The sequence below is a fragment of the Nomia melanderi genome, chromosome 11, assembly GCF_051020985.1.
Source record: "Nomia melanderi isolate GNS246 chromosome 11, iyNomMela1, whole genome shotgun sequence".
In the NCBI taxonomy this organism is placed as follows: domain Eukaryota; kingdom Metazoa; phylum Arthropoda; class Insecta; order Hymenoptera; family Halictidae; genus Nomia; species Nomia melanderi.
Genome location: NC_135009.1, coordinates 9,081,107 through 9,107,409, shown reverse-complemented (window position 1 = coordinate 9,107,409; position 26,303 = coordinate 9,081,107). Strand labels below are relative to the sequence as shown.

Genomic DNA, 26,303 nt, shown 5'->3' with positions numbered 1-26,303 from the left:
TCAAAGAACAATTTTTCTTTCAACGGAACAATAATCATTCACGACAAAAGCAGACGAATTGCCGAAGATTTCTCTCGACCGACGCGAGTCCTGTCGAGAAGAGATTTTTTCATCCGAAAAATGAAGATCGACGCAGCGGGAAGCTCGATCGGAGCCCCTAGAAAAATCTGCTCGATAGGATCTCGTACTGGTGGGACGGGAGGCCGAGCAGAGAGGCCGGAGGTTGATCATCTTCGAGTTAAGGCCGAGAAACAATGGCCGCCGTGTGCCTCGGGAAATCTTTTATTTTTTTCTCTCTCCGCGGAACGTCTATCTTCCGTCTGGCATCTGCCGTGTCGCCACAAAGGGACACGCCACTGCGATCCTTCCGTCCCCTTATTATGCCGAGCCTTCTAATGCCTCTCCGATCGTTCCTCGCTCTCTGCCGCGTCCTTCTTCCGGTCAGGCCCGTTCGCAGCGTGGTTTCTTGCGTAACCCGCGGGCGATTGTCGGTCGCACCTCCAGCGGCGGCCCGCGAGGAACGAGAGGAACGCGGTTGGACCCGGTGTAAACGGATTAACCAGCGAGGAGGAAGAGGTGGCTATTTTTCCGTGACGTCGGGGCATTGAGAACCGGATCTATCAGCGATATCGCGGACAGATAAAGGCGAAAAAATAAGAGGCAACCGGCGCGCAATCGACGCCGCGCTAAACTCGTTCGTATCTCATCACGAGCGACACGAGTGGACCCCACCGATCCTCTTATCGAAAAGTGTCACTGCGGCGGCACGTGAAACCACCGTCCCTCGCGCAGATCCTTGTTTTTCATCTCCAGAACGATGCCCCACCACCTCCGGCCGCGGCGGCCATGTTTCCGACTGCGGGATTCCTCGGTTGAGCGTAAAAATTGCTCGACGATCCGGGAAGAGGCACGATTGTGTCACCAGCGAAGCTTGTTTGGAAATTCCCGCTTTCCATATAATCGCGAATTATCCAACTTTACTCTATATATATCGATTATCACCCTTTCTCCTTCACCCCCATCGGTGAGTCGGCTAAGGCCAATTGGTACAGGACATTAGCCAATTCAGCAAAATAAAGGATAACAGGAATATGCATAATTGGATCATGTTTTCAGACATTTTTCTCGCTAGACATAGCTTTGGTAGAGAACACGGTTGTTTGTTTTATCCGCAAAAATTCGATAAGCGGACGGGAAAATTCGATTACGCGGAACTTGACGATGGAGAACAAATAATGTCGCTTTACTAAAGCGGAGGAAAGAAATGTATTCTGTTGTGGGTACTTTGAGAACCACTGCAACTGATAGCAACAGGTGGATCTTGATTCCAGCTTGTGCCTGTTTACTGGCGAGCGCCAGACTAGCGAAGTCTGGTTCGCCGCGAGATTAGATCGCTGCGAGATTGGCCCGTTCGATGACCACAGACTATTCGCGTCTCTATGATCTCTCAAAAATCTTCCGCGATTTTTCCTATCGAAAGCTAAGCTACTCGTTGTCTATATTCATAATAACATTATCGCTATAATATAGCTGCTGTCGAAAGCATTTTCGACAAGTAGAAATTGATGGACACGATTGACCAATCAACTGTGATATTCAGTTGTAATAATCTCGAGTGAGATGTATAGTAAAATCAACGAAAAATACACATATCGGACGCGTTTTAAAATAAAACAAGAATTATATGTTTATTTGAAAAAAATAACTAATTAGTTGAAGAAATTAGTATTTGAGATTTAAGATGATGACTACTCCTACTCGTCAAATACAGTTAACTGGTTAACGTAGTATCGATTTGCGTAAAATTTTCATTTAATTTACATTTCACGACAGTTTTTCTTCCAAACGGATACCTAGCTTAACGATCGAACACTCTAAAAAGCAGAAAAAATGCGTGAAAAGAAAAAGATTGGAGAAAAGAGTCGAACGGAATCGATTCTTTTCGACTTTTCTTCACGGTTCGGAAATTTCTCACGCACCGTCGGATCCGTCTCAGTTCTCGGCGGATACGGGACCGGGCTTTGTTCGCATGAGCTGCGATTGTGGAGCAAAAAGAGCGAGAAGAACCTCCTCATTCGACTTTTCATTTGCGGCGGACGGACCATTTATCCCGACGTCCACGAACGGCCTGTCCGCGCATCTGTTGCTCTCGGAGGAAATGGTTTTCCTGCGGAGCCACGGCCCGCCACCGCGCGCACGAACTGAAAGTTCCATTGAACTTGATCGTCGTGTACGTCGCAACCTTGACACACTATCTTCAGCGTGGATGCGTGTTCTTCGTTTTTCGCTCGCGAATAGTACGGTAAACGTCCCCTCCACCGAGTCTGCGGAGAACAATTGTTTCGTGGTAGGAACAGTTTAATTAGTTTCACAGAATTGGCTTTTATTTTCTGATAGAAACTGTGAAACTGTTTTTTTATAACATCTATGATAGAAACCATGAAACTAGGAACTATAGAAACTACGGCCCTATTTGTTGAGATTCCCGTTGACTTACAACTTACGCGTTATATCAATTTACGTAAGAGACTCCCAGAAAAGAAGCTATATCTGAACTATATCTTTCCAATAACAAGAGAAGCCACGAACGCGTTATCAGATTTTCAATTTTAGAAGTCTACTAGGGTATAACCGAAAGCATTCCAAAAATACTCGTATCAGCGGAACAATCTTCGTATCGAATACACGTTACGTTGGCCAACTAAGAACAACTGGATTAAAGCTCAGCCCACTCGAATTTGAAAATGTTTACTAATAATTTTTCAAAAAATGGAAGAAATGAGTGAGGTAGCTGATAAGAACGTTGAACGAAAGCGTTTATCTCGAATATACTCGATCGACGACGTATCAAACTCGTCGCAGTCGCTAAATGAGCGTCGAACCCGAAACGATTGTAGCGACGATCAATGATCGGTCGAATTATTTCGCAAGGTTGTCCGCGGCGGTCAAATGCCAGGGGCACGGAATGAATTCAAGGCCGGTTGCGCGACACGACCAATCATCGTCGGATGGGCAAAATAATCGGGGCCTGTTCACTCTCGGATCGTTCTCGACCAGTCCTCGGGAGTGCATCTGTTGGCGGAATCGAATTTTCGGTTCCAGCTGTCCGAAAACACGGTATCTCGATAAGCGGACGGTGCGTTCTCTGCCCGTCAGTGTGCTGCAGCGCCGGCCTCTGACGAATGCGCTTACGTAACCTGAAATTTTTCCTCCGCGAGAGATAGAGTCCGTCCCACGAGACGCTTTGACGTCAGCGGCGTTCGCGATGGCGCGCCTAAACCGGCGGCGCGTCCACCCGAAATCTACACTGGTGGGAGACGCATGAAACGGAGAAATCTCCCCTCGCCGCCGCGATAATTCCGCGGCCAAGCATAAGGATATTGTTTTGCACGATCTAGACGATCCCGGCGATTGCCGCGCGGGTGAGCACGTGCAGGCCTGAAGAAGTCGAACAATATTTCTTTATCGTCTTAGATTTCGATCGGAATGCCTGACGGATCTAGATTCGCGATCCTTCGATGCGGACGGTGTTAACCCTTTGTACTCGAGAGGCGACTGAGAGTCATCATTTGGTTTGTAGCAGGAAACATGGTAAATTCGTAACAGGAAATTTCAGCTTTTAGTGTTAATTAACTATTGAGATATTGAATTAGCTGTTTATCGATATATTGAAATACTAAATTGATTGCTCATTAAAATACGTAAGAAATATAACAGCCTAGTTCCTTAACTCGCGTGACTTCAGGTTTTAGAAAATATCGTTTATTACTCATCAAGAAATGTCGAGCGCGATCTCTAAGGAGATTTGTAAAGTGATGATTAGTGCAACGGTGGTAATAGAATGATGCACCCGGAAAACGATTTCCAATGCAAAGGGTTAAGCGATTCGTACCGAGCGATTTAACCTTGGACGCGGTCGCCTTTTGAAACTGGACTTCCCGCGCAATCGGGGGCCACCGACGAACGTCATTCTCGCGATAACGGACGTCCGAGCTTCGCTAAAATCTCACCTCCGGGAGGAGACGGTTAAGCGATGTGTTGACACTACCCGCGGACATCCATTCGCGACGGCTCGCTAATACGGGGCCGATAACGCGCCGGGTTTCTCGGAGATACACGGGACTTTGTTCTCGCGTGCTCGGTTGACAGGGGTTTGCGAATGAGATAGAAGCGACGAGTGCGTCGCAGCGATCTGAAATCCGACGCGACGAGGCTAATCGCCGGGGGGCAACGCGACAGACTGCGTCTGGAGCTATTTCTCTTTCTAATTGGCAGATAAAATCGATCGTATCTCAGTTTCGGCGGCTGGACTATGATCCATCAGCTTCCGAATGGCTACCGAGGATCGACGATCGAGGATATTGAGAATTCCGACGACTTCGAAACGTTATCATTGCGTTGCCGGTCCCTGGCTGACAACAGAACCGGATGGATCGAGAAAAGTTGTCCCCTCTCGGGGGATAAATCTGGAGCACGACCGAGGAAAAGTCGCGCACACACGCATACGTTGGCTGCGGACGTCTGGTCGTCGCAGATTGTATTCAGAGCTCGAGGAAACTTCGATAATTCGTACAACAATGCTTCGCATGCGATTGAAAGAGAGTCGTCTGGGTTGCAGTCACTGATAACCTTGTTTAAACCGCGTTGAATCCTGATTACAATCGTTTTTATCGTTGCCATTCTTCTCGGGAAACCTCTCCTGATGTGAGAAATTTCGAAATACGCTTCAAAAACGGCATAAGAACATTCCATTCGATTTTCATCAACAATCTCACGTCTAGTAATTCGAAAACCGTGGAATACCAAGCGCACCGACAGTTCCCCGTAATCCGCGTCATAAGTTTAACTCGTTGACCGCCACGAGAACCTTCAGCGTTCCAATATTATTCTTTCGCAGACGAGTTATAAAGAATCTTCAACGATTCAATACTTCCCATGTTGCTATCCAGTTACGTTACTAAACGTTTCAATTCTATCTTCTCATTCCGATGCGTTCCCGATCAATTCATCAGCCTCGTCGACGCGGCGAGTCTCTTGGTTCAACGTGCGCGATTACCTAAAATTTCGGCACGTGCGCGCAACGAAGGTCCTCCGCGTGATAAAGAGCTGACCGTGGTGTTGAAAGCGGATTGGTACGGATCTCCCTCGCCTTGGCGACGATGCATCCTGCGCGAGAGGAGGCGTCGACGCGGAGGAACGGGCGCGATTACGCGTTATCAGCGTGTTGGTGTTGGTGGGAACGGAGCGAGAGAGCTCGAGAAACGGGGCAGGAGGAGGAGGTTTCGGTATCGGGCGACGATAGCGCGGCTATACACACATATATAAGGCTGCCCTCGGCCGCTCGCCGATATTAGTCCGTCGTTCGGCGATTCACGCTGCCACTCCGTTTTCTTCCGCTCCTCGAGCCCGTCTACGAGCCTCTCTGACCCCGCGCAGACTGCAGCCCGTGTCCGGCCCGTAAGATCCCGCAACAATCCGCGGCGACCGCAAACAAAACGTCCCAGGAGGTAGTCCGCCACCGAGATACGCTATTGACCGACGATCCCCGGGGGTGACTGGCGATCATCGACGCGCGTCACGGGCTGCCCGGCCCAAGGAACGAAGAGATAGATCCCTGCCGAAAGATAAGAGCCACCACGGAGATCCGAGAATCCAGATAGCCCACCGGAAAAAAGAAGATGGACGCGGCGACGTCTTTCTAGCGCTGACCGACCGACTGATACCCTATCCCTCACCACAGATACTCGAAAGTTTAGCGATCGGCTTATCGCGGGACACGCACGCGAGGATTAAAGTCGACGCGCCAGTCGAACCGAGATCAGAGACCGCGGAACGGAGAACAGTGACGGTGGAGTTGCCCGAGAGACCGTGGACGACGTGTTTGATGAGCCTGCCGTGGGCCAGCCTAGTTATGTTCTCGATCGAGTACAGCAAGCAATTCCTGAGCTACCGTATACTCAAGTCCAACCGGTTCAAATACATCTGACGATACGGACTCGGTCCTCGAGTGATACAAGGGTGCGCGCGACAGGGTGTGGTGTGTGTATGTGAGCGTGGACCGGGTTCTACCGTGGACGACTTGCTGGGGTACGGGGGTGGCTCGGGAAGAGCTGTACCGGGGTTGAACTGGTGCTCGCTGCGCGTTCACGCAAGACCTGGAACGTCTTGTTTCCTCGCGATTCAGCCTTAACCGATGCGTTGACGGTCTGCCCGGCTGCCTGCCGCTGGTTCGAGGGTGAACACGCGAGAGGGGAGAGAGATCCGCGGGGCCAGCGCTCCGAAAGTATCTCGGTTGAGTGGTTCGATAACCGGACAGATGTTAAACAGATCGTAAAAATACTGGATAAGAATTATAGATGCATGAAACCTTCGAGAGAAACCTCGGTTTGAAGTAACCGTGATACGCTCGAGACGAGAGGGAGCGAGAGTACGAACAACCCTTTCGGAGATACGATCAGGCGACACAGAGGTAGAGAGAGGGAGAGAGAGAAAGAAAGGGGGAGGCAGAAGGAATTCGCTCGTAAATTCTTCTCTCGTTTGGCCAAGGAGAACATCGGCCACCGGGTTTCCACGATTCCTATAATCGGGGGTATTAAACGGGCTAATTAAGAGGAGGGTCCAATTAAAGCAAAGAGAGGATCGCGGGGAGAATTTGCACGTGTTTGGTCGAATTAGCGGGTAGCGTGCGAGGGGGAGAGAGAGAGGAAGATAGAGGGATATAGAGAAAGAGGAGCAAGAACAAGGGAATAAAGATGATCGTTTACGTTCCTGGTAGAATGCCAAGCCACGTTGGTCCGTACGGCGCCGCTCGTTACCCGGGCACCCTGCTAGGAGCAGTGCCGGGTTTTTACAGCCCGATTTCCGGTTATTCGACCAGCCCGAACTCCGCCGGCTACTACGGGAGCCTCAGCCTGCATCGGCAACCACCGCTGGACCTTCCGGTTTGGCCGCGAAGGATGCCGGTCGAGGAGGAACTGGGAACGTCGCCGTCGGCCGCGTTGCCAGGACTCGGCGCCACGCCGGGTGGTCTGGCGAACGGCGGACCGCCGAGTCCTGCGCACAGCGACTCCGACGCGTCCAGCTCCAGCCTGGAGCTCGGATCCATCCGCCGCGGGGAGAACGCTCAGCTCAAGTGCAGGTAATTTCATTTTCTGTTTCATCCCCCGCCCTATAGGTTAGCCGGAGCATCTTCTCGAGGAAGGTTGAACGCGAGTCCTTCGTTGATTCTTTGCGGCCGAGGATTTTTTGAACTTTTCAAAATGTTTTCTTTTTGTAGAAATTCAAACTATGCATTGAAGGTTTAGATGGCAGTAAAGTTGGGAAGCATATGGAAATCTCTAGTTAGTTCAGTAATTAAATTATACGTTTGCAGCATAGGGGTTGCCCTTTCATTGACAAAGGTAGCTATAATCAACGTTGAGCATGCATTTTGTGTTGACGATTCTGTTTATTGCGATACGTATATGTTTATAATTAGCGAGTCGCTTATCGATTTGAAGTAATTTGAACGGATGGCTGTTTGTATAATAAGATAAAGTAACAGCCGTTGCACTTTGCTCGTGTTGAAGCGTAAAGTCAACCGGGACCGAAGGATTATATCGAATTTCATTGCACGATTGTCGTTCGCTTTGTTCAATGCTGCTTCAAAGTCCTTGGATAAGTTGAGAAAGAACTGGTCCTCGTTGCGAAGAAACGAGAAGACTTTCCGGCCAACCAAATGTTTTCGTTCCTTCCTTTTCCATTATTCGTTTTGCGCTTGCTCGGCCCCCCGAGAGCGCGATCTTTTGTTTACCCCAAACGCGAATCGTCTGCCAGATACACCGGCGCCGTTGAATTCGCGTCGTTGAAACGTTATCTAAATTGGGGTCCGGATTTTTATCGGTTCGAATAAAAAACCACTGAACGTTGATCCGCCGCGTGCTCGCCTTATCAGAAAATGCGCGCGTCTACGAATTGTTCTCTCCGCTTTTGTTTCTCCCCTTTTTTCTTCTGTCTCGATCCGCGGTTTTTTCGAATAGCAAAGAGATTATTGACGAGGTCGTGAACGGGAAATCGCGCGTATCTGCTAACAGACATTAATTTATCTCTCAGAGCGACCGCGCCGCCGATTCCGGTTGCAACCAGTTTCCCGCATCGATATCGTGAAAGAACGTTCTGCGTTTCCGCCGCGATGTGATGACGATTCTAAAGGTCTCCGCTGTTGCGTCGCAGCATCTCACGTTCCCATCCACTTTTTCGCCGCGGACGCGGGAGAAAAAAACGAATGAAAATCCGGCTCGACGGTATTTACGGTTGCGGAAGAAAGCCGCGTCTCGATAACCTCGAAACCGAGACGAGACGCCGGCGATTACGTGATTCGCGCGGGCTCGCCACGCTCTATTTCGAATCGACGCAGATTTCGGAAGGGGACGCGCGCCGGTCGAGACACGCGACCGCTCCTTTCGTCGTCGCGACTGTCTGTCATCTAACGATGTACATAGGTTTGTTTAATCCGATATTTCCGAGACTGTCGAACTTTAAAGTAGTTCAAGTCGGATTCAATAACTTTTAACTTTCGAATACTTTGAAACTTTCGAATGTCGGAAAGTCTTCAAAGCTTTCAAAACATTCGAGACCAGAAGAGTATCGAATTCCGATCGATGCGATTCAAACATTCAGCAGCGTACACATATTCGAAACGGTTCGACGTGTTGATAGCTCATCGCAAGCTACGCGTGCGGGCAAGCGCCCGATCGAGCATTGCATGCGACAGCCTCGTGGTCTAGCGAAACGTTCCCTTATCGCTCAGCCGGGATCAACAAAACGCGACGATTAGATCGCGTCGCGTGCCTTTTTCCCTCGTCTAAGCGATAGATCCTACGCGGCATTAACTGCACTGCCCGGCGACAAGGATGTTTAAGCTAGCGATTAGAGAATAGTTCTGGAAGATTTATGGTATTTGGAAACTCGCGTCGGAATGCGGGAAACTCGTTTCGGCGTGACGCGAATTCAGTATTGCGAATCAGGAAAACACAAGAGTGAATGCAAATTCGGCAGGGGACCGGATGAATTGGCGGATCAATCGGACGCCTCGGCGTTACCTTGATCCGCGACCTTTATATGGGCACGTGGATTCGCGGAACACGCGATGCCGTTGACTGGAATAGCATCGAACTCCGCGCGTCTAGATAAACTAGCGTCAAGCGACGCCAATTGCACAATGGTCGGAATTGGTATCAATTGGTCGGTCGAACGGAGACGTTCCTGACGTAAATCGCGCGTCGATGCTCGGGGAGTCGGCTAAAATTGACGGAAAGAGCCGTGAAATCGCGATGGGTCGAAAATTTCACGCACGGTCGTGGATCCACGCGGTCGGGGCTCCGGAAATTGTAGTACCTAAGGATGGCCGCGCCGCGAGGATACACGACGATCGATCAAAATGCAGAGATCGTCTCGACGCGCGTGTCGGTTATATTTAGCGTTTCTCGGTAAATGAGCGACAGGGGAAATAAATGATATAAATAGATCGACCGACGAGATGGGCGAGGAGGGGCCAACCAGAAAGCTTCGATGTATCGGTTTTAAACGATAGCAATCGTATGAACGGGTCGATTGATCGGTCCGCGAGCAAAGATCAATACTCTTAAATACCGCGCCACTGTTTTGCGACCGAATCGTTCGGATCGCATTCCCGGTGATTACGGATGATGAATGTGAACCATCGTCGAATAACACGCGCGAGTACATGCACAAACACGAACACACACGAACCTGGTTTGGTGGGTTACAGATGGCAGAATTGTGGTCGGTGGTTCACGTCCTTGGAACAACTGGCAGGACACGTCGCGCGGCTGCACGCCGCGCCGGGACCGCGAGGACTCTTTTATTGCGGCTGGGAAGGATGCGCGAGAGGTGAACGTGGATTCAATGCGAGGTAAGGACTTTTCAGCTAGAGAAGTTTCAATTTTAGAGATTCGAAGCTGAAAAGGTTAATGTTTAGAAATTTTAAACTTAGAAACTTAAAGTTGAAAGATTCAAAGTTTAGAAGTTCAAAGTTAAACAATATACAATGTTGATTATTAATAATGTCGCAAACATCGAATCTCACCATGATATTCTATTGATCGCAGATATAAGATGTTAGTCCACGTCCGGACGCATACGAACGAGAAGCCTCACCACTGCTTCCAATGCGACAAGAGCTTCAGCCGCGCGGAGAACCTGAAGATCCACGCGCGCTCCCACACGGGCGAGCGTCCGTACGTTTGCCCGGTGGAGGGCTGCAACAAGGCCTACTCGAACTCCTCGGACAGGTTCAAGCACACCAGGACCCACGCCGTGGACAAGCCGTACTGCTGTAAGGTGCCCGGCTGCCCGAAGCGATACACCGATCCGTCGTCCCTGCGCAAACACGTAAAAACGTACAGACACTACGTAAACAACAATGACAAAGTACAGGAGAAGAGCTTCGACGAGAACAACTCCCAGGAGAAGACCAGGTTCGACACCACCTCGCCGGAGAAGCAGAACAACAGCACCAACTCCGAGTCCGACAAGAAAGACAGCAGCATCGAAAGCAGCACATCAGGATCGAGTCCAAAAGCGAGCAACAGCTTCGAGGAACAAAGGAACTTCGTCGAGTGGAACAACATGTACAATCTGCAGGATCAGCGCAAAGAACAGGAACAGATCACGCCGAGAAAGGTGTACGAACAAGACGTGAAGATTTACCCCAGGATCTACGACGACAGCTACATAATACCGGACAGGATTCAAGTGAACCCCATGTACGTTAACAGCCCGATGATCAAAGAGAGTCCTCCAGCTGTCCGATCACCGCAGACTAGTCCTCATCACATTCCCGACCCCGTGCCTCGCATCGGGATGCAGTCGACACCCATCAAGACCGAGGAGACCATCGAGTACCCGACGAAAGTCAGCACCGTCGATTACAGGAACATCGAGTCGATCGTGAACAGCACGCCCTGCAAAAAAGAGAACACTGTAGCCTGCGATCCGATCAGGCATTCTGTGATAAAGCGAGCGGAGGATCTGAAGATGGAGATTGAACAGACGCCAACTAAAGAGGAGGTCTGCAAGGACACTAACGACTGCTGCTGCCGTCACAAGTGTTGCGTGCACAACAACGACAATATTCTAGAAAAGACCAAGATCCTTTCCGATTTGATCCTCAAGGCACAAAACCCTTTGTTCAGGCACCTGTTAGGCACCGTTGATCTGCAATATGGTTTGCAGAACATGTGGGGCAACATCGTGGACACGAACAACACCTGTGGACAGGACCTCCGCGTAAAGATCGAGAACGTCGTCGAGATGGAACAAGATCTTCCATTGGACCTGACGATCAATAAGTAGCTAGGCGTTCGCGGAGTTGTATGAGCGATTGCAGAGAATGTGTCGGGTGTGGTGGATCCATGTCCCGTTCACGAAAAAAGGGTTTAGCTGTTGCGAATTCGAAAGCCGGGCTCGAACTACCGGTGGCGACCCGTGTTAAGCGTTCTCTAGGTCCTCCTTGAGTCAAGTGCCTTGTACCGGCTGCGCAGAGACAAATATTTTTCAATTTCCTCGCTGTGATGAAGATTTACCGATCAGTTTTGTTAATCCAAAAGGGCGACCTGGAGCGAACGCGAATAGAAAAATGAAACTTGGGGTCGCCATCGATATGTCTCGTGTTCACGGATTGCGAAGCAATTGAATCCGGTATTCTTTGGGAACAAAATTTTCTTGGGGAATTGTAATTGAACGATGAAAATCAAGGTAGATGTAACCGGTGAAACGGATTGACCTCAGCGAGAAAACTGTTTTGATTAGACTGCGAAACCAAATAATATCGTAAATGCGTTAATTTCTGTCGTTGTAGGGCAGCGTTAGTCGGAGAAGGAACGGTTGGTAAGAGATTTGCTCAATCTTAACTCGTCAATGCCTCTCTTAGTGACTTAAGTAAGGAGTCTCGGTTGTCTAGATTTTACGGGTAATTCGATGAATCGGACGTGTATGATTTTGTACGCGGCACTGGAATTCAATCTAACATCAAGGGAGAAAAACTTGCGCGGACCACCGCGTCGAAGCTATCCCGGTATCTTATACTGAACACCGATGTATAATATGTATATAAAGATATATTATATGTAAGTAGTTATCCGAGAATGATAAGACGCGCGGCGGGAAAGTATGTGCATTTCTCAATGACAAGGATGAGCGTGCGTGTTTAACGACAAGAGAGTTATTCAATAAAAGCACATTATTTATGTAAAAATTGTTTATTCTTTTTCCTGTGTATAACGAACGCCTGCTATTTTCTTTTCTGCGTCGGTATCTGAAATATAAACGCGATAACATCTTCGTGTGGCCCACTATGGAAGGCTTTATCTCGGTAACAACGGTGTGTATAACACGTGAACAAATTATCGCGAACGGCGACAATCGTTTTCTGGGCTAAATAAACCTTTCACAGTAAAAAAATATACACGTCGGACGTCGCGAGATGAAAACAAAATAAATATGGCACCAAACCTCGGAGGTGCAAAGAATCTCGTTTTAACGTAATCTCGTCCAAGTTCTTACGGGCATATCGCCGACGATAACAATAATCATATCGCCGCGAACATTTTAATAAAAAAAGAGAAAAAACCACTCGGGTAATTTATGTTACTAAATATAACTCTCACGATATACTGTGACTCAATAAAAGTTCAGACATGCTGTCTTTGATGATCTTTAAGCTTTCTAGATCGGCATGTATCGTCGCTATCAATTGCGCCATGCCTTGCTGTTCCATACTCAAATACTAAAACAAAGAAACAACGAATTAGATAAATTTTTTCAAAAGTGTTTTAATTTCAAGACGGGTTTTACATACCGCTTTTATATCGTCCTGCGCTATAGGATCCATCGCGTATCTCTCTTGGTTTTGAGTGTCTATGTAACTTCTCATTCTCAACTGAGATAGCATTTCGCTTATTCTGCCCTTAAACTGAGTCGGAGCACTGATCTGCGAATGCATAGCTTCAAACCTGTGTGTCAGAACTTCTTCTTCCGATTGTAAAGATAGTCCAACTTTGCGCGTAATTTCCTGACGTACTAATACCTAATAAAAAATATGAATAAACAAAAAAAGAATTTTCTAAATATTCAGGAAAAGTTAACAGTATACGTACTTGAAGAACCCTATGCTGAAGTTCCAATAAAGTTCTTCTATGTTCTTTAAGCCTAGCTTGTATCGCTGTGTGTTGCCTTTGTAGTTTCTGTATTTCTTCTGCCGCCATATCTAAGAAGTTTCTGTGCCTAGCCGTTTCTTCCTCTTGGCACTTCAGTCTGTGCTTCACTTGTTGGAAACCGATCATCGGGACCGGTATATACAGGTCTGGATTAGGGTTATCCAACTGAGCCTGCTTCCATAATCTTGGATCGATGGAACAGGGTGGATTGTCTAAATATTCTTTCAACTGAGCAGGATCCAACTTTATCAGAGGTAATATGTCTTCCACGCCATTCTGCATCAACTGTTGCTTCTGCATTGGCTGCGATAAATATGCAACCAATTCGCTAGCAGGAATTTTTCTTGGAGCTCCAGTAATACCTTTCTCAGTAACAAAAATGGTCACTTGACTTTTGTCCTCTCCAGTCGCTTTGATATTATCTATTGTCAACGACAAATTGGGCTTGTTGCCTAATATATTATTCATGAAGCCGATCAACTGTGTCTCGCCTTCTTTAACGTCGTTTTTCTTTTTATTGAAACAAAGTACGACCAATCCGTCATTGTTATCTGCTTCGGGCATGCGACTGTACCCAATGGCCTTAAATCTACACAAAGGATTCTCTTGGTTAAGTTCTATCGGCGGTGCATTCATGGAATAGTAAGCTTTTCCGGTGCCCCATAGAGCTTGTATAAGATTCCATCTGGCAATGATATTATCCCGTTCGTCATTGTACAATTGACAATTAAAAACAGCATTGTATAGTGCTTCAGATATAGTATTAATAGTCTGTTGTTGTAATTGCTGTTGGTGTTGCTGCTGAAATGGTTGGTGTTGTTGAGGCTGTGCTAGTCCAGTGCCGAAACCTGTGAATCCTGTTCCTGCATGAATAGTTAAATACTGATTGTCCCAATGTTAATAAATAAATATGTACGTCCATTGAAACTGACCTGTACCGAAACCACCAAAACCAGTGGTGGTAGTTGTGGTTGTTGGTTTTGTTCCAAATGCACCAAAACCAGTACCCGCACCAAAACCAGTTGAGGCTGTATTTGTAGTGCCAAATCCACCAAAGAAGGATGGTGCGGATGTAGTTGTTGCAGTTCCAAACCCACTGAAACTGCTGAAGCCTAAAGAGGATGTTGTTGTAGCAGTCCCAAATCCTCCAAAGCCTGTTGTAGATGCTGGAGTGGTGCCAAATGTTGAAGTTGTCCCAAATCCAGTGCCCGTGGAAGCAGGTGTACTACCAAAAGCTGGAGTGGCTCCAAATCCACTAGTAGGTGTGGCACCAAATGCTGGTGTAGCACCAAATCCGGTTGTAGAGGTATTGCCAAAACCAGTAGCAGCTGGTGTACCAAATCCAGTGCCTGTGCCAAATCCACCAGTTGCAGGGGTTGAAGAAGTGCCAAACAGGCTTGGTGCTGATGTAGCTGGTGTATTGAATCCAAAGGATGGCGTTCCAAATCCTGCTAAAGGATCAATTTCCAAATGATCCAAATACTTATGTCCTTATAGAATAATTCTTAAACATATTTTCTTCTTTCTCATAATACTTGAATGTGGTCATTTTTTGGCAGGATTTTGTTTTGGCAACTTGAAACTGCTTCAAATAGAGTGCTCAGGGAATGACAGAAATATTTCAGATATAATCGCGGATTTATTAGTTACGCGCGACGCGACTATATTAATACATTAAAAACAATTGTAGTTTAGAACATTTTTAGTCAGACATCATTACAAATTGTATTAGAAACGGATATATAATCATGTCACATATAAATCAGGTATCTTTTTTATTATTAGTCACAAATGTAAAATAGTTTAGTACATGCAAAATTACAGGATGAAAAATATGTTCAACTTGCCCACAAACTATTAAAGGTGCCTGCAATGTCTACTAGTAAATTAATACTTCGGCATTTAGATCATTCCAGAGAAGTTCCTACAGAAATGATACAGGAACTTGGTACAACAGATGTAGCAATTGGGGTACATTTTCTAAATTTATATCATAGGAAAGTGATATATCAAAGTTCTCCCAATATTTTTATCATAATTTGACAATTTCTTGCAGGACGTTACAGCTGAAGTTATGATAACAACATTAGGAAAAATACCAAATGAAATGTATTACATTGAAGATACAACCCCTATCAAAAAATTGGCTGTATTTGGTAACAACCACCAAGGTACATCAGAATATGAACATGCTGTCATATCATCTACAGAAATAACCAAGAGTGGCCATGAACATGGTTATTCGCCGCTCTTAGTTTCTTTACTATGCGCTCTTGTGGTTATATTATTTATGTGCTGTGTTACAGCATGCATAATAGCCAAGTCAAAAAGGAAAATTAATTTTTTTAATAAAGAATGTGAACCAGGATGCACAGGTATGAGTCAACCGCTGTTGGACAAAATCTCAGAGTGCTCAAACAAACCAAGCATTAGCACACTGAGAAATTGAGTGGAATAAATTGGCACAAACTTATTAACCGTGCCAGCATTCTATAGTACAAGGTATTGGTCGAACAATAGGACTACACAAATCAATGATTATGTAAATGGAATATATTAAATACGCATTAACGTGAAACAGCACATTAGAAATTGCAGTAATCTTCACATTTCAATTATAATAATGCCTGAAGAGGAGTTTTTCACGGGACGCACGAATCCCAAAACAGCTTTCAAACGAACGAAACGTAAAATGAACAAAACGAATCAAAGAATAGCCCTGCAAAGTCACATGTAACAGAATAAAATTCGAAATGTGACATAACCTAAAAGAAGAGGACTTACCCGGTTTCACCGGAGTCGCCGTGGTTGAAGTCGTCGCACCGAAACTGAATGCAGGAGCGGGCGTCGAAGTAGCCACACCAAATCCCGTGCCGAATGACATTTCTCAAACTAGAGTGAAATCGACGCACGAGGAAAACACACTTTACCGCGCGCGCGCCTTACAATTTCGTATAAACGACAGTGCAACGAACATGGCGGGCAGGCATGCGCCACGAATGCAATCTCTCGCTTATGCGCGAAACATGTGTCACGTGGGCACCGCAAAGATTCAAATTCCCATTCAAACCGCTGAAACGCTTAGAGCACATTTCACAATGCCGCCGTTGAATCGTAATTCTAGTTTATTCGAATCATTTCTCTTTTTTTATGTCCTTTTCATACAATCGCATTTAATTTGTACTACACATTTTCATAATCGCCGTAAATCCTCTACGATGTATTAAATATACGTTGTTCCTTCGAACGAATGATACGTGTCACATTGATATCTCGAACAAAAAGGAGAAGCTCGTCGATTTTTCACGAAAATTTTGTACGATTCGACGCGAACCGATCGATCTTTCGTCGTTCACCTTTCGAATAACGAAACCGGAACGATCGATAGATCCGCGAGCGGTCCGCTCGTTTGATAAACGCAGGGTTTTTAATAACAGATACAGCGGATGAATTTGTAACGAATTTTTATAATTTGAAAAACTTAAAAATAAATATATCTCCATATTCTAACATACATATATATGATACTTTCTTTAACAGTTCGATAATATAATATATATATGTATATATGTATATAATATATATATATATTATATATGTATACGGTATATAATAATAATGATTTTAGTCAAGCGCTGCCCGCGCGACAGTCGACCGAAGAGGTACAGTAAAAAATATCGCGGTTGGGCACGACGACGATTAGCACGCCTAGAAACGGTTCAACAGAAAACATTCGTAGAGTCTTCTCTAAACACCATGTATACGTAGAGTGGCGAAATTGAAGTTGCACCGATATGAAAAAATCTTGTGCTCCGTGGCTTAACCAATCTACGTTATACACATACATAAATCGTCCTGTATACGAATAAAATCTTGAATTGCAGTCAAATCGCATTACCCTTCTTTCAGCGACGTTGAGATTTTGTAAACGCACCTTTCGAAGCATATTTGCGATACAGTTAATATCATTTTTCCTGTTCTGTTCTTTTTTAGAGAGGGAAGGCGATGTTCGAATGGCAACTGCGTCCCTCTTGGGAGTCACCCAATCGAAACTGTCTTCTCCGTTTTCAGAGGTACAGACTCGTTCGGCAGGTGATACGGTTTTCCCTGCGGCCGACGCGCAACGGGATAATCAGATTTTTGCCGTTGCGACGCGTCGGTTCCCGACGTCTCCCCTCGGTTATGGAACACGAAACATCGGATATCCACGGGAAGGATTGCACGCGTGTGCCTATGTGTGTGTGAACATTCAACGCTAACTTTAGAAGAGAGACGAGAAAGACAGTGAGAAAGGGAGAGAACGGGGGAGCTTTCAGCTCGTTAGCACGTGTGTATTGCTTTCGTCGTCCTAATTGACGGGGACTCCTGTGTTTTCAGCCGACCTGGTCCGTTTCTAGAAAGAAGAATTGAAAAATACGATAACCCTTCAGATGCAATGCGAAACAAGCGTTCAGATATGTTATCGTCCATTCATAAATAATTGCGACGGTCGGCTCGAGCCAGATCCCGTTCGTATTCGTCCGCATGTCTGAAAGATTAAGCGTGTCCCTTTTTGTTATCCTTTTTTCCTTTTTGGGTGGTCCTAATTCGCGTAAACTGTCTACCTCATCAAGACTCCCAAATTATTTATGAATGGCGCAGCATCACAAGCTTTTAAATCTCGTTAGCACGGCGTTCGCCCTGGAAGAACGTCACCCAATCTACCGCGGCGTTCCGTGTGTGGCACAATTTGGGAGCAGACTTCATGAGGTTCACATCGATTCGCGGATTCGGAAACGACCAGGTGGTTAATTGTCTAACGAGATTTAACTGCAATTGCTTGGAAATCATGCGTGAACAGTTAAGAGGAGTTCAAGCCTGGGACTCGTCACTGAGGTGGCTTCGTCTGCGTATTCGTTATGGGTCTGTGTGGATCATGACTGTCGACGAATAGTCAACCGTTAACTGTTAATCGATGCAACGCCGTAATATATATTTTCTGTATAAGATGCGTTTTTGTACCTTGTGTGGATCGTATCAAACGTTCTTTCCCACCCTTTTGGACCCATGTGACCTCGTGCCCCACCACGACCGTTCGCGGCAATGGAACACGATCGAGTTCGCCGGTTATTCCAGTAAAACGTTCGAAAAACCAATAGAAAACTGTTCGTGAAGTACGTTAATTGGTCTGTGTCGCGATAATAGATTCCGTGTGTGGGCTCGATTCTAACTCGTAACCTTTCCGATAGAAACTTCATTGTACAAATGCATCGGATAATAGAATCTCGATGTACGGCGATATCTGTGACTGTATGCGGTAAATCCTCGAAGTAACAAAAATGTCGTTGTGAACGAGACCCGCGCGCGACGTTCGTAGGCCAACTGTCGATCGTTATCACCGTGGTTGCCCCTCTCGCATCCGGATGTACGCTGTTACTCGCGTTTAGCTTACGATCTCCTCTACGCATACACACACGTATTACTGATAGTAGACACATACATTCAACATTTAATAATAATGGGTACGTTTAAGACACCGAGCACATCGACGAGAAGCGCATCACCTGACCCTTATCGCCGCGAGACAAAACTTTCGTTGTGCCCGGAGAGGACTCGGTACAAGTGCCGGCTTCGGTGATTGTCCCGATCGTTCTGTAACGATACTCGGTAAAAAGAAGAAGTGTTCGCGTGTGAAGCGTACACGTGATTAGGCTTCTAAAGAGTCTCGAAACGAAACCGTAGGAAAGAAAGAAGCGACATATAATTTACTCTGTGTTTAGGTCCCAGGTTCCCTTAGATTCTTAACACGTTGACGAAACTAACTATAGACGTTAAATGTTTTGTATATAATTGGAAAATGGCGGCTATAGCGATCATACTTTAAAAAAAAAGGAAACTGTAAACAATATTCTTTAGAAGTCACGCATTGTCCTCCAATTTTTGGTAACATCAAAGGAACGTTTAAAGGAAAAAGTATGTTTCCGAGGTGGAACTTGGAAGAAATTGTACGTCAACGTGTTAACGATCTGCGGGGAAGGTTCGCTGATCGACTCGCGGCGGATCTACGAATACGACTCGGAGAAGTCGAAGTCGGAGGCAGAAGCTCGGGACGATCTTGTGTAAACAGAAATGCCCCCACCGATTGCGCTGTCCGAGGTCCCCTCGCCGGTCACGTAGTCGGCAACTATCAGCGAGTCCTTCGGAACATTTCCGCTGCCCCCTTTCAACGCGTCCCTCTCGGCTAGCATTTGCTTCAGGACTTTGATCTTTTCTTCCTTCTGAAAAGGCCGGATAGCGGTCAGACCCGATAACGTTATCTCGCTGCCGCGACTATCGAGATACCCTTACCGCGGCGATGAGCTTCTGAAGTTCGTCGTTCTCGGTGAGTAACTTCTGATACTTCTCCTCGTCCTCCTTCGACATGCCCACGTCCGCGTTGTATTTGGACTCGGTCTTGTCCTTTGGGTGCCGGATCACCTCGATCATCTTGGGCACGAAGATTAACGCCATGCTCAAGAAACAGCAGAAAATGATCGCGAGTGCGACGAAGGCGAAACTCGCGTCCTGCTGGCTGGCGATCACCATTGTGACCGGCGCTGTGATCACGCACAGAACGACCACGTTGTAGATCGACATCCCCACGTATCTGGAATCGTTGATTTGCTTCACTTTGATGCTCCTCGTCTCGTAAGCCAGGAACAGGCCAAACACGAGAATGATCCCCTTATAGCTGTACACCAAACCTGAATGAAGAGGATTCAGTTAATGGTTGTCCATCCTTCTTTCTTGATCCTATGGATCAACTTACTAAGCCAAATGTTATTGTGCGCGCTCTCGCAGTGCTCTAACTCAGGCCTGATCCTCGCGTCGTCGTCACCGTACGGAGATGACTCCAACGGGAACGTCTCCATCTTTCTCTGAAGAGGATCCAGCACCTGCCAGGACATCAGCAGCACGATGTCCATTGCGAGCAGCCCACTTACCATCGTGTACAGCTTCCACGGTTGGATTTTCTTCTGTATGGACGAAACTTTTTGTTTAGCCATGAACAACTAAAAAGAATCGAGATCTCGTTATAGACAGGGGTTCATACGATCGGGGTCTGCGTGCCATGCAGGAGGCGGAACTGCGTGAGAGACTAAAAACGTCAGGCACATGATTAATCATAGAACTGTTCGTAATCAAAGCTGTTTCGCAAGTATTCTGCCCACCGGATCGATCCACCTTACCTTCGCTTGATCAGCTTTCGTTTTCGTCGTGAGTCTGTGGACCCGCCACACTTTACTGAACATGGCGCCGAACGCTAGGGTGAAACCTGTGGACAGCATCCAAGCTCGCGCTTGGCAAACCGCTGGGTATTCCCATTGCGACACGAATCTGCCGTCGATGCCTAATAGGAACACCGACACGAAACATGCTATCACCCCCACAAGCATTATCGTGTTGCACACGGGATGGGAGGACATAATGACGCTGAAAGAAGTTAAGGGAAAGATTAGGGAAGTTCCACGCGTGTATGTTATAATATGAAACGATCGAGCGTACCTTCTGTGTCTGTTCCAAATGTTAAATATAATTAGACCGACTGCTATCACGATTCCAATCGAAGATATGGTACCCATGCAGATGAACAACGGCAGCGAGACTGTCCTAAGAACGGTCCTAACAATGGTTCTATCCTGCGGTACCTTCCCTCCGATCCACCGTTCCATATTCCTCCATGTCAGATTGTCGCTTTGCGTATCATAGTAACCCAACTTGACGTACTTTCCATCGATCATCTGCTCGATTTGGGTCAATGCGATTCTGTCACCTTGGGAGCTAAACGCAACGTATCCCTATAGCACAGAAAATCGATTAAAGATCAACCGCACGGAACTAAGGCTCTCTTTCTGTTTCCGGCACGCTCGTAGCACGTACAGATACACCGAGGAATTGTGTAGAATTGATGGCCGAATAAATCTCGTCCGCTATCTCCTTGTCGGTGTAGGTGAAGTTCTTCAGGCTTTTCCCCTGTTTGCTCAGCTTCTCCATGGTTTTGTTGAAAGCTACGACGGATACAGTGAAATCGTGTACACGCTCGGAACATTGTAGCTCGTTAGAACCGGGATAAGCAAACTGGATCCTTTACCTAACGCGACAGACCAAACCGCATCGTAGGCGAGAGGTGCTTCTTGGTATCCCTCTGGATACCGGTTGTTATCGATATCAAAACCCTCCTCTTTCAGCATCGAATTCAACCGTTTCCTGAAGTCCTCGGAAGTCATGCCGCTGATTGTCGTGTCGTTATTCTGATTCCACATCAGTGCCTCTGTGGTTAAGTGTCCCTCGGCCGCTAGTCTCATTTGTTCCTCCGTGCAGGTGATACCCTCCTTGTTCAGGTTCGCCTCGAACCAATTGTCCTCGTACCAGCCGATAAAGAACCACACATAGCTCTTCCCATAGAGATTCTGATGGTACAACTCACAGAGGACTCTTCTAGCTGCTACGACGTAGAACAAGCCCACAATGATTCTCGCATCCTGGCGACGTAAGTTCCTTACCGCGTCGGAGGGATCGGACAGGAAACTTTGCCGAGTCACTATTTCTATTCCTGCCTCCTTGCAACGCGATTCTAAGTCTTCTACAGTCTGCAGAATGAAATGAACAATTTGATTAGAGTTAGTATTAGGTTACACGATGTTATTGAAAGAAACCGATCTTACAGATATGAACACTTCTTCAGCCTGCTGTAAGATTGCTACTCTAGACCAGCCGAACTTTTGCAACAGTTTGATTCTCGTTGGATTGTGCACCGTGGCTGATGGGTGGGTTCTGAACAATGTCGGAAACCTATTTCGATCGGACAATGCTGGAGACGATGCACCGTAACACAACTGAAAACATTTCAAAATTCGTAGCATTTCTGAAAAGTTATATTTTTATCAGAATACCTACCACTACTAAGTTCCACATTTTAGCTGCCTCGGCAACAGTCGTGCAGACCGTACTGCATCCCGCCAGCAACATCAATTTGTGTGGACTGTAGTACAATAAATTGTACATCACCGACGCGCCGAGTCCTGGCTCGCACTACAAGAAAAATTGAATTAAAATATTCTCCGTCGATCTGGTTGATAATTTCGAGTTTCCCAGTATACCTCGCTGTCGTTCGAGTGGAGTTTCAGCGTGAAGCCCGGTAACAGGTTCTTCTCATGGTTGACATCGTCCAAGGCCAGATTCACCGCTGGCATGCAAGCCTATTAATCAAGGTGCCAAGTGTTCATTGCTAATCGAAACGCTTGGAAGAGATGAATGATCTTTCGGTGGCTCACCTGACCTCCCTGCCATCCACCCTCCCCCTGTATTGGGAAAATACCGCCGATATGCAACACATTGTCCCCGTCGTCGGGCGGTAACGAACCCTCGATCACGCTCGCCGACGTTATGAGTATTACGAGAAATTCTAGCATCATGTTACTTTGGTAATTACTTGAACAGCTTCGAAACGACTTTTCTGCTTTCCGTATCTACTCTACGACACACCCCACGACGCTGATAATCGCACTGCCGTGTAGAGGATCACAGCCATTGTCGTCGATTGCTGTTTATTCATTAAATTAAGTCACTGATTCGAGGAGAGATGATTTCACAACGTTCGCGGCTCCGCGGTTAGAAAAAGTGATGCGATCGAAGGGGATAATTCCAGGGTTGTCACTGTCGTGGCTACGTTCCTCCTCGCGCAAATTTTCCCTGCGAATAGATTCGCTGAAGACGGAGCACGATCGCGCAAGCTTTCTATTGATTTCATCCCGGCCGCGAAGTAAGAATTGTAGTGGGGATAGGGTGGAACTGTATCCTAGGTTTCTACTAGAAAATCAATATACAGGGTGTTCAAAAATTTCGACGGCAAGTGGTTTTATTTTGAAGAAAGTAAACGGAGATTATAAAGTCGTGGATCTTTTATTTCTAATGATTTTTTTAAGCAATCCCTGTAGGAATGTGACGAGTATTGTAGGATATTGCGGAGAAACTATTTGAGACTAGAATTTCTTCAGATTTTTCATAATTTCGTATTAAGAGTAGAGTTGCAGGATTTGATGGAACTTTAAAGACTAGCGATTGCTGTATTTGGATGATCAAGGATGATTTCGAATTGATTTCACGCGTGGGGGAGTTTTCTCGGTCGGTAAAGTGACATCAGCTGATCGCGCTGTTATGGTCCTGTCACAAAGCAGTCCACGCAACATGGTGGCGGTGTTTTTGTAGTGTAAAGAATAGTCCTTTTCGCAAAAGAGGAATAATTATTTTTGGGGAAATTATGGCGGCCCAACGTGCACTGCCGCAAAGCAAAGAAGCTCTGTTGAAATCGTACATGACAAGACTGAAGGATGATGTGAAATCGATGCTAGAAAATTTTGAAGGTAAGTTTCTTAACCTCACTCTTTACTTTACTGGGAAAGCCGCGTAAAATTATTTACTTTTTTGACGTGAAAACCAAGTTATATGAACAAGGATAACTTTGTTTTTTAAGTGCGCGTATCAGACATATAGAAACAATTCATTTTTTTATGTATATTGATGGCGGGTTAAACCTAACCTATTCGCGTGTTTCGTATACAAATTTTATAGCGAATTTTATTATTTTACAGAGATTATAAAACTAGCCAAAGGAGAAAGCGATTCACAATTATCGCGGATGACACAATGCGAGCAGGACACGTACGAAATGCATGTGCGAGCGGCCAATATTGTACGTGCCGGTGAATCTCTAATGAAGCTTGTCTCTGATATAAAACAGTATCTAATACTTAACGATTTCCCATCTGTAAACGAAGCCATAGGACAAAACAGTAAACTGTTCAGGACAAAACAGGCAGAATGCGATCAGAAATTGGCATCTTTGAGAGACGATATGGCTGCTGATCTGTATGATTTAGAAGAGGAATACTACACATCGATATATAAATAACATAAACTTTGCTATAGACGCACAACCGTGTGCTCTTTCCTCGGACCATACCGTGACTGCAATGTGATTATTTTGTTCAATAAACTGTATATATTTATTTAAATAAATAAGAATAATTTTGATATTACATTCCTGCTTGTTAGTTGGGTGCTTGACGAGACGATTAATTCGGGCGTAATTGTTTCATTTTATTACTTGAATACCTTGTAACACACAGACGATACATCACACAATACTTCTAACTGGTAAGTATACTCAATAAGGTAATGTAGATTCAAGCTTCAGATAATCGTAACAATAATCATAAGTGTAATAATAATGAGAATAATAATAATATTAATAATAATAATCTTAAAGCATAATACTAATGTTCTTCTTTAATCCTTGGCTTGAACGACGATGCCTTTCCATACTGTACAGCGATAATTTACAAAAATAATACGGAGTTCCCTCGACCGGAGCAGCGAGATTACATCGACGCTTTAATCAGATCGACCGAAATAGGTAATTAACAAATAAAAGAGCCGAGACACCCTGAATACGGTATGTGTCCACGATCGTAATCTCGTTTACTCCGCTCTAACCAGTACATGTGGTAATTGAAACTGAGCGGTCGACACGGCACTGTTCCATGAATGATTGGGAAGCAATTGTATGTCGATACTAGGAAATGAATAAAGGAGATAACAAAAAAAAATATCACAGTGTAAAATGCAACGCTGTGACACAGACCCATCAAGCATCGATTTAACGCTAACGTGTAATTAAATAGAAAACGACGTTACGTTGCGCGATACGCGAATGGTAGCCGGAATTATTTAGCATCTAGAATACAGCGACGGAAAAATGGAACACAGTTGTTGCTTCGGTGTATAAATGCACCTGGTTAGTTTATCATCATCATAATCATCACCATCATCATCCTCATCATCATAATCATCACCATCATCATCCTCATTATCATCATCATCATCATCATCATCATCATCATCATCATCATCATCATCATCATCATCATTATCATCATCATCATCATCATCATCATCATCATTATCATTATCATCATCATCATCATCATCACCATCATCACCATCATTATCGTATCGGACATTTGCCCTTTTTTCTTGAATCAGTCCGCGATCACGCGATTAAAGTTCTAATTAAATCCACCATACTGCCGCAATCATACTAGGAAACAATTAAACGCGGTTCCACGAAATTTCGACGTGTGTTACTATTTCGGAACGCAATTACAAACAACGAATAGAAACAAAGAGTTACACGCAGAACGATCGGCCTCGGAGCGATTCAATTTTCGCGCGAACTCATCGAACGAAGGAGCAACACTCCGAGCTGCTCCGAGGCCGATAATAATTTAGTATGTACAAAATTTGATTTCCTTAAAATTAACACTGATAATCGAAACGAATACGGGGCTCTCCTCCCCAAAGAAAAACATTTCTCGAAACATTACAATATTCATTAACATTCTCTTTTTTTTTGTTTGGTCCTCGTCGAAATAATAAGAAACGAAAACGGAACGAACACGATCGTACACGCGTATAAATGTATATCTACACTGAAGTATGAACGAACCATTGAGCATTCGTAAGAAATATTAGTACGGTTTACAGCATACCCTCAGTATAAATAATGATTTTTTTGGAATTTACAATTGTTACATATTATTCCCTGGACAGAAACTTTCACTTATCGTACAACATACATTAAGTATACTAAGTAGACTTACGTTCTACTTTGGCAAAAACTTTTACAAATCTAAACTCGAGTGTTTCCCGTTTCCTCTTCGGCTCTTTTCCATTCGAGCAAGCTTCGCCTCCTTATTCTATCGTTCCATTTTATTTCCCTTTGTAATTCCCTTAAAAAATCTCGCATAAAATTCTGGCCTTTTGACTGGCAGCACGAACGTGTAAACGGCTTAGGATTAAAGTAATCTCAAAAAGGTTACAAAAAACGTTCAGTTTCATTGTCATCGACATCTCCCGGTTTTTTTCTTTTCTTATAAAATGTGCCAAAAAACGTGATATGATCCGTATATTTTTTTTCTCTTTTTTTTCTCTTCACATCTTTTTTCCTTTCATCTGCCCGCCCCTAATATAAACGTTCACCGATCACTGGGCTCTCCGTGTAAAGTG

General features: G+C 45.5%; 5 protein-coding genes across 14 annotated transcripts; 3 read left to right on the top strand and 2 right to left on the bottom strand.

Annotated features, from left to right (window-relative positions):
- Positions 1 to 5,335: 5,335 nt before the first annotated feature.
- LOC116430534 (uncharacterized) lies at positions 5,336 to 12,250 on the top strand. The gene is made up of 3 exons (XM_031984806.2): positions 5,336 to 7,138; positions 9,770 to 9,913; positions 10,110 to 12,250. Exons 1-3 carry the CDS (start codon positions 6,753 to 6,755, stop codon positions 11,353 to 11,355), a joined length of 1,776 nt encoding a protein of 591 aa, XP_031840666.1. The 5' UTR covers positions 5,336 to 6,752; the 3' UTR covers positions 11,356 to 12,250.
- On the bottom strand, positions 12,248 to 16,500 carry Nup54 (nuclear pore complex protein Nup54). 4 transcript variants are annotated; one of them, XM_031984801.2, is made up of 5 exons: positions 16,002 to 16,500; positions 14,150 to 14,668; positions 13,158 to 14,080; positions 12,860 to 13,087; positions 12,248 to 12,787 (listed from the first exon to the last, which is right to left on the bottom strand). In XM_031984801.2, exons 1-5 carry the CDS (start codon positions 16,099 to 16,101, stop codon positions 12,665 to 12,667), a joined length of 1,893 nt encoding a protein of 630 aa, XP_031840661.1. In that variant the 5' UTR covers positions 16,102 to 16,500; the 3' UTR covers positions 12,248 to 12,664. The 4 variants fall into 4 exon arrangements, with proteins under 4 accessions (XP_031840661.1, XP_031840663.1, XP_031840664.1 ...); XM_031984803.2 differs by having other exon boundaries at positions 13,158 to 14,074; XM_031984804.2 differs by having other exon boundaries at positions 13,158 to 14,065.
- Positions 14,786 to 15,985, top strand: LOC116430533 (uncharacterized). The gene is made up of 3 exons (XM_031984805.2): positions 14,786 to 14,983; positions 15,042 to 15,188; positions 15,274 to 15,985. Exons 1-3 carry the CDS (start codon positions 14,966 to 14,968, stop codon positions 15,664 to 15,666), a joined length of 558 nt encoding a protein of 185 aa, XP_031840665.1. The 5' UTR covers positions 14,786 to 14,965; the 3' UTR covers positions 15,667 to 15,985.
- Positions 16,501 to 16,664: 164 nt separating the features above from the next.
- GABA-B-R1 (gamma-aminobutyric acid type B receptor subunit 1) lies at positions 16,665 to 22,988 on the bottom strand. 6 transcript variants are annotated; one of them, XR_004235731.2, is made up of 11 exons: positions 22,511 to 22,988; positions 22,337 to 22,435; positions 22,134 to 22,268; positions 21,902 to 22,072; positions 21,328 to 21,826; positions 21,117 to 21,244; positions 20,426 to 21,034; positions 20,005 to 20,248; positions 19,545 to 19,939; positions 18,219 to 19,474; positions 16,665 to 17,610 (listed from the first exon to the last, which is right to left on the bottom strand). XR_004235731.2 is itself a non-coding variant. In XM_031984798.2 (11 exons), exons 1-11 carry the CDS (start codon positions 22,649 to 22,651, stop codon positions 17,591 to 17,593), a joined length of 2,580 nt encoding a protein of 859 aa, XP_031840658.1. In that variant the 5' UTR covers positions 22,652 to 22,988; the 3' UTR covers positions 16,665 to 17,590. The 6 variants fall into 6 exon arrangements, 5 of the variants coding, with proteins under 5 accessions (XP_031840658.1, XP_031840659.1, XP_031840660.1 ...); XM_031984798.2 differs by having other exon boundaries at positions 19,336 to 19,474; XM_031984799.2 differs by having other exon boundaries at positions 16,665 to 19,474; positions 20,426 to 20,669; positions 20,742 to 21,034.
- Positions 22,989 to 23,385: 397 nt separating this feature from the next.
- LOC116430591 (mediator of RNA polymerase II transcription subunit 22) lies at positions 23,386 to 24,431 on the top strand. 2 transcript variants are annotated; one of them, XR_004235743.2, is made up of 3 exons: positions 23,386 to 23,599; positions 23,828 to 24,210; positions 24,291 to 24,431. XR_004235743.2 is itself a non-coding variant. In XM_031984966.2 (2 exons), exons 1-2 carry the CDS (start codon positions 23,497 to 23,499, stop codon positions 24,145 to 24,147), a joined length of 423 nt encoding a protein of 140 aa, XP_031840826.1. In that variant the 5' UTR covers positions 23,387 to 23,496; the 3' UTR covers positions 24,148 to 24,274. The 2 variants fall into 2 exon arrangements, 1 of the variants encoding a protein (XP_031840826.1); XM_031984966.2 differs by lacking the exon at positions 24,291 to 24,431 and having other exon boundaries at positions 23,387 to 23,599; positions 23,828 to 24,274.
- Positions 24,432 to 26,303: the final 1,872 nt, after the last annotated feature.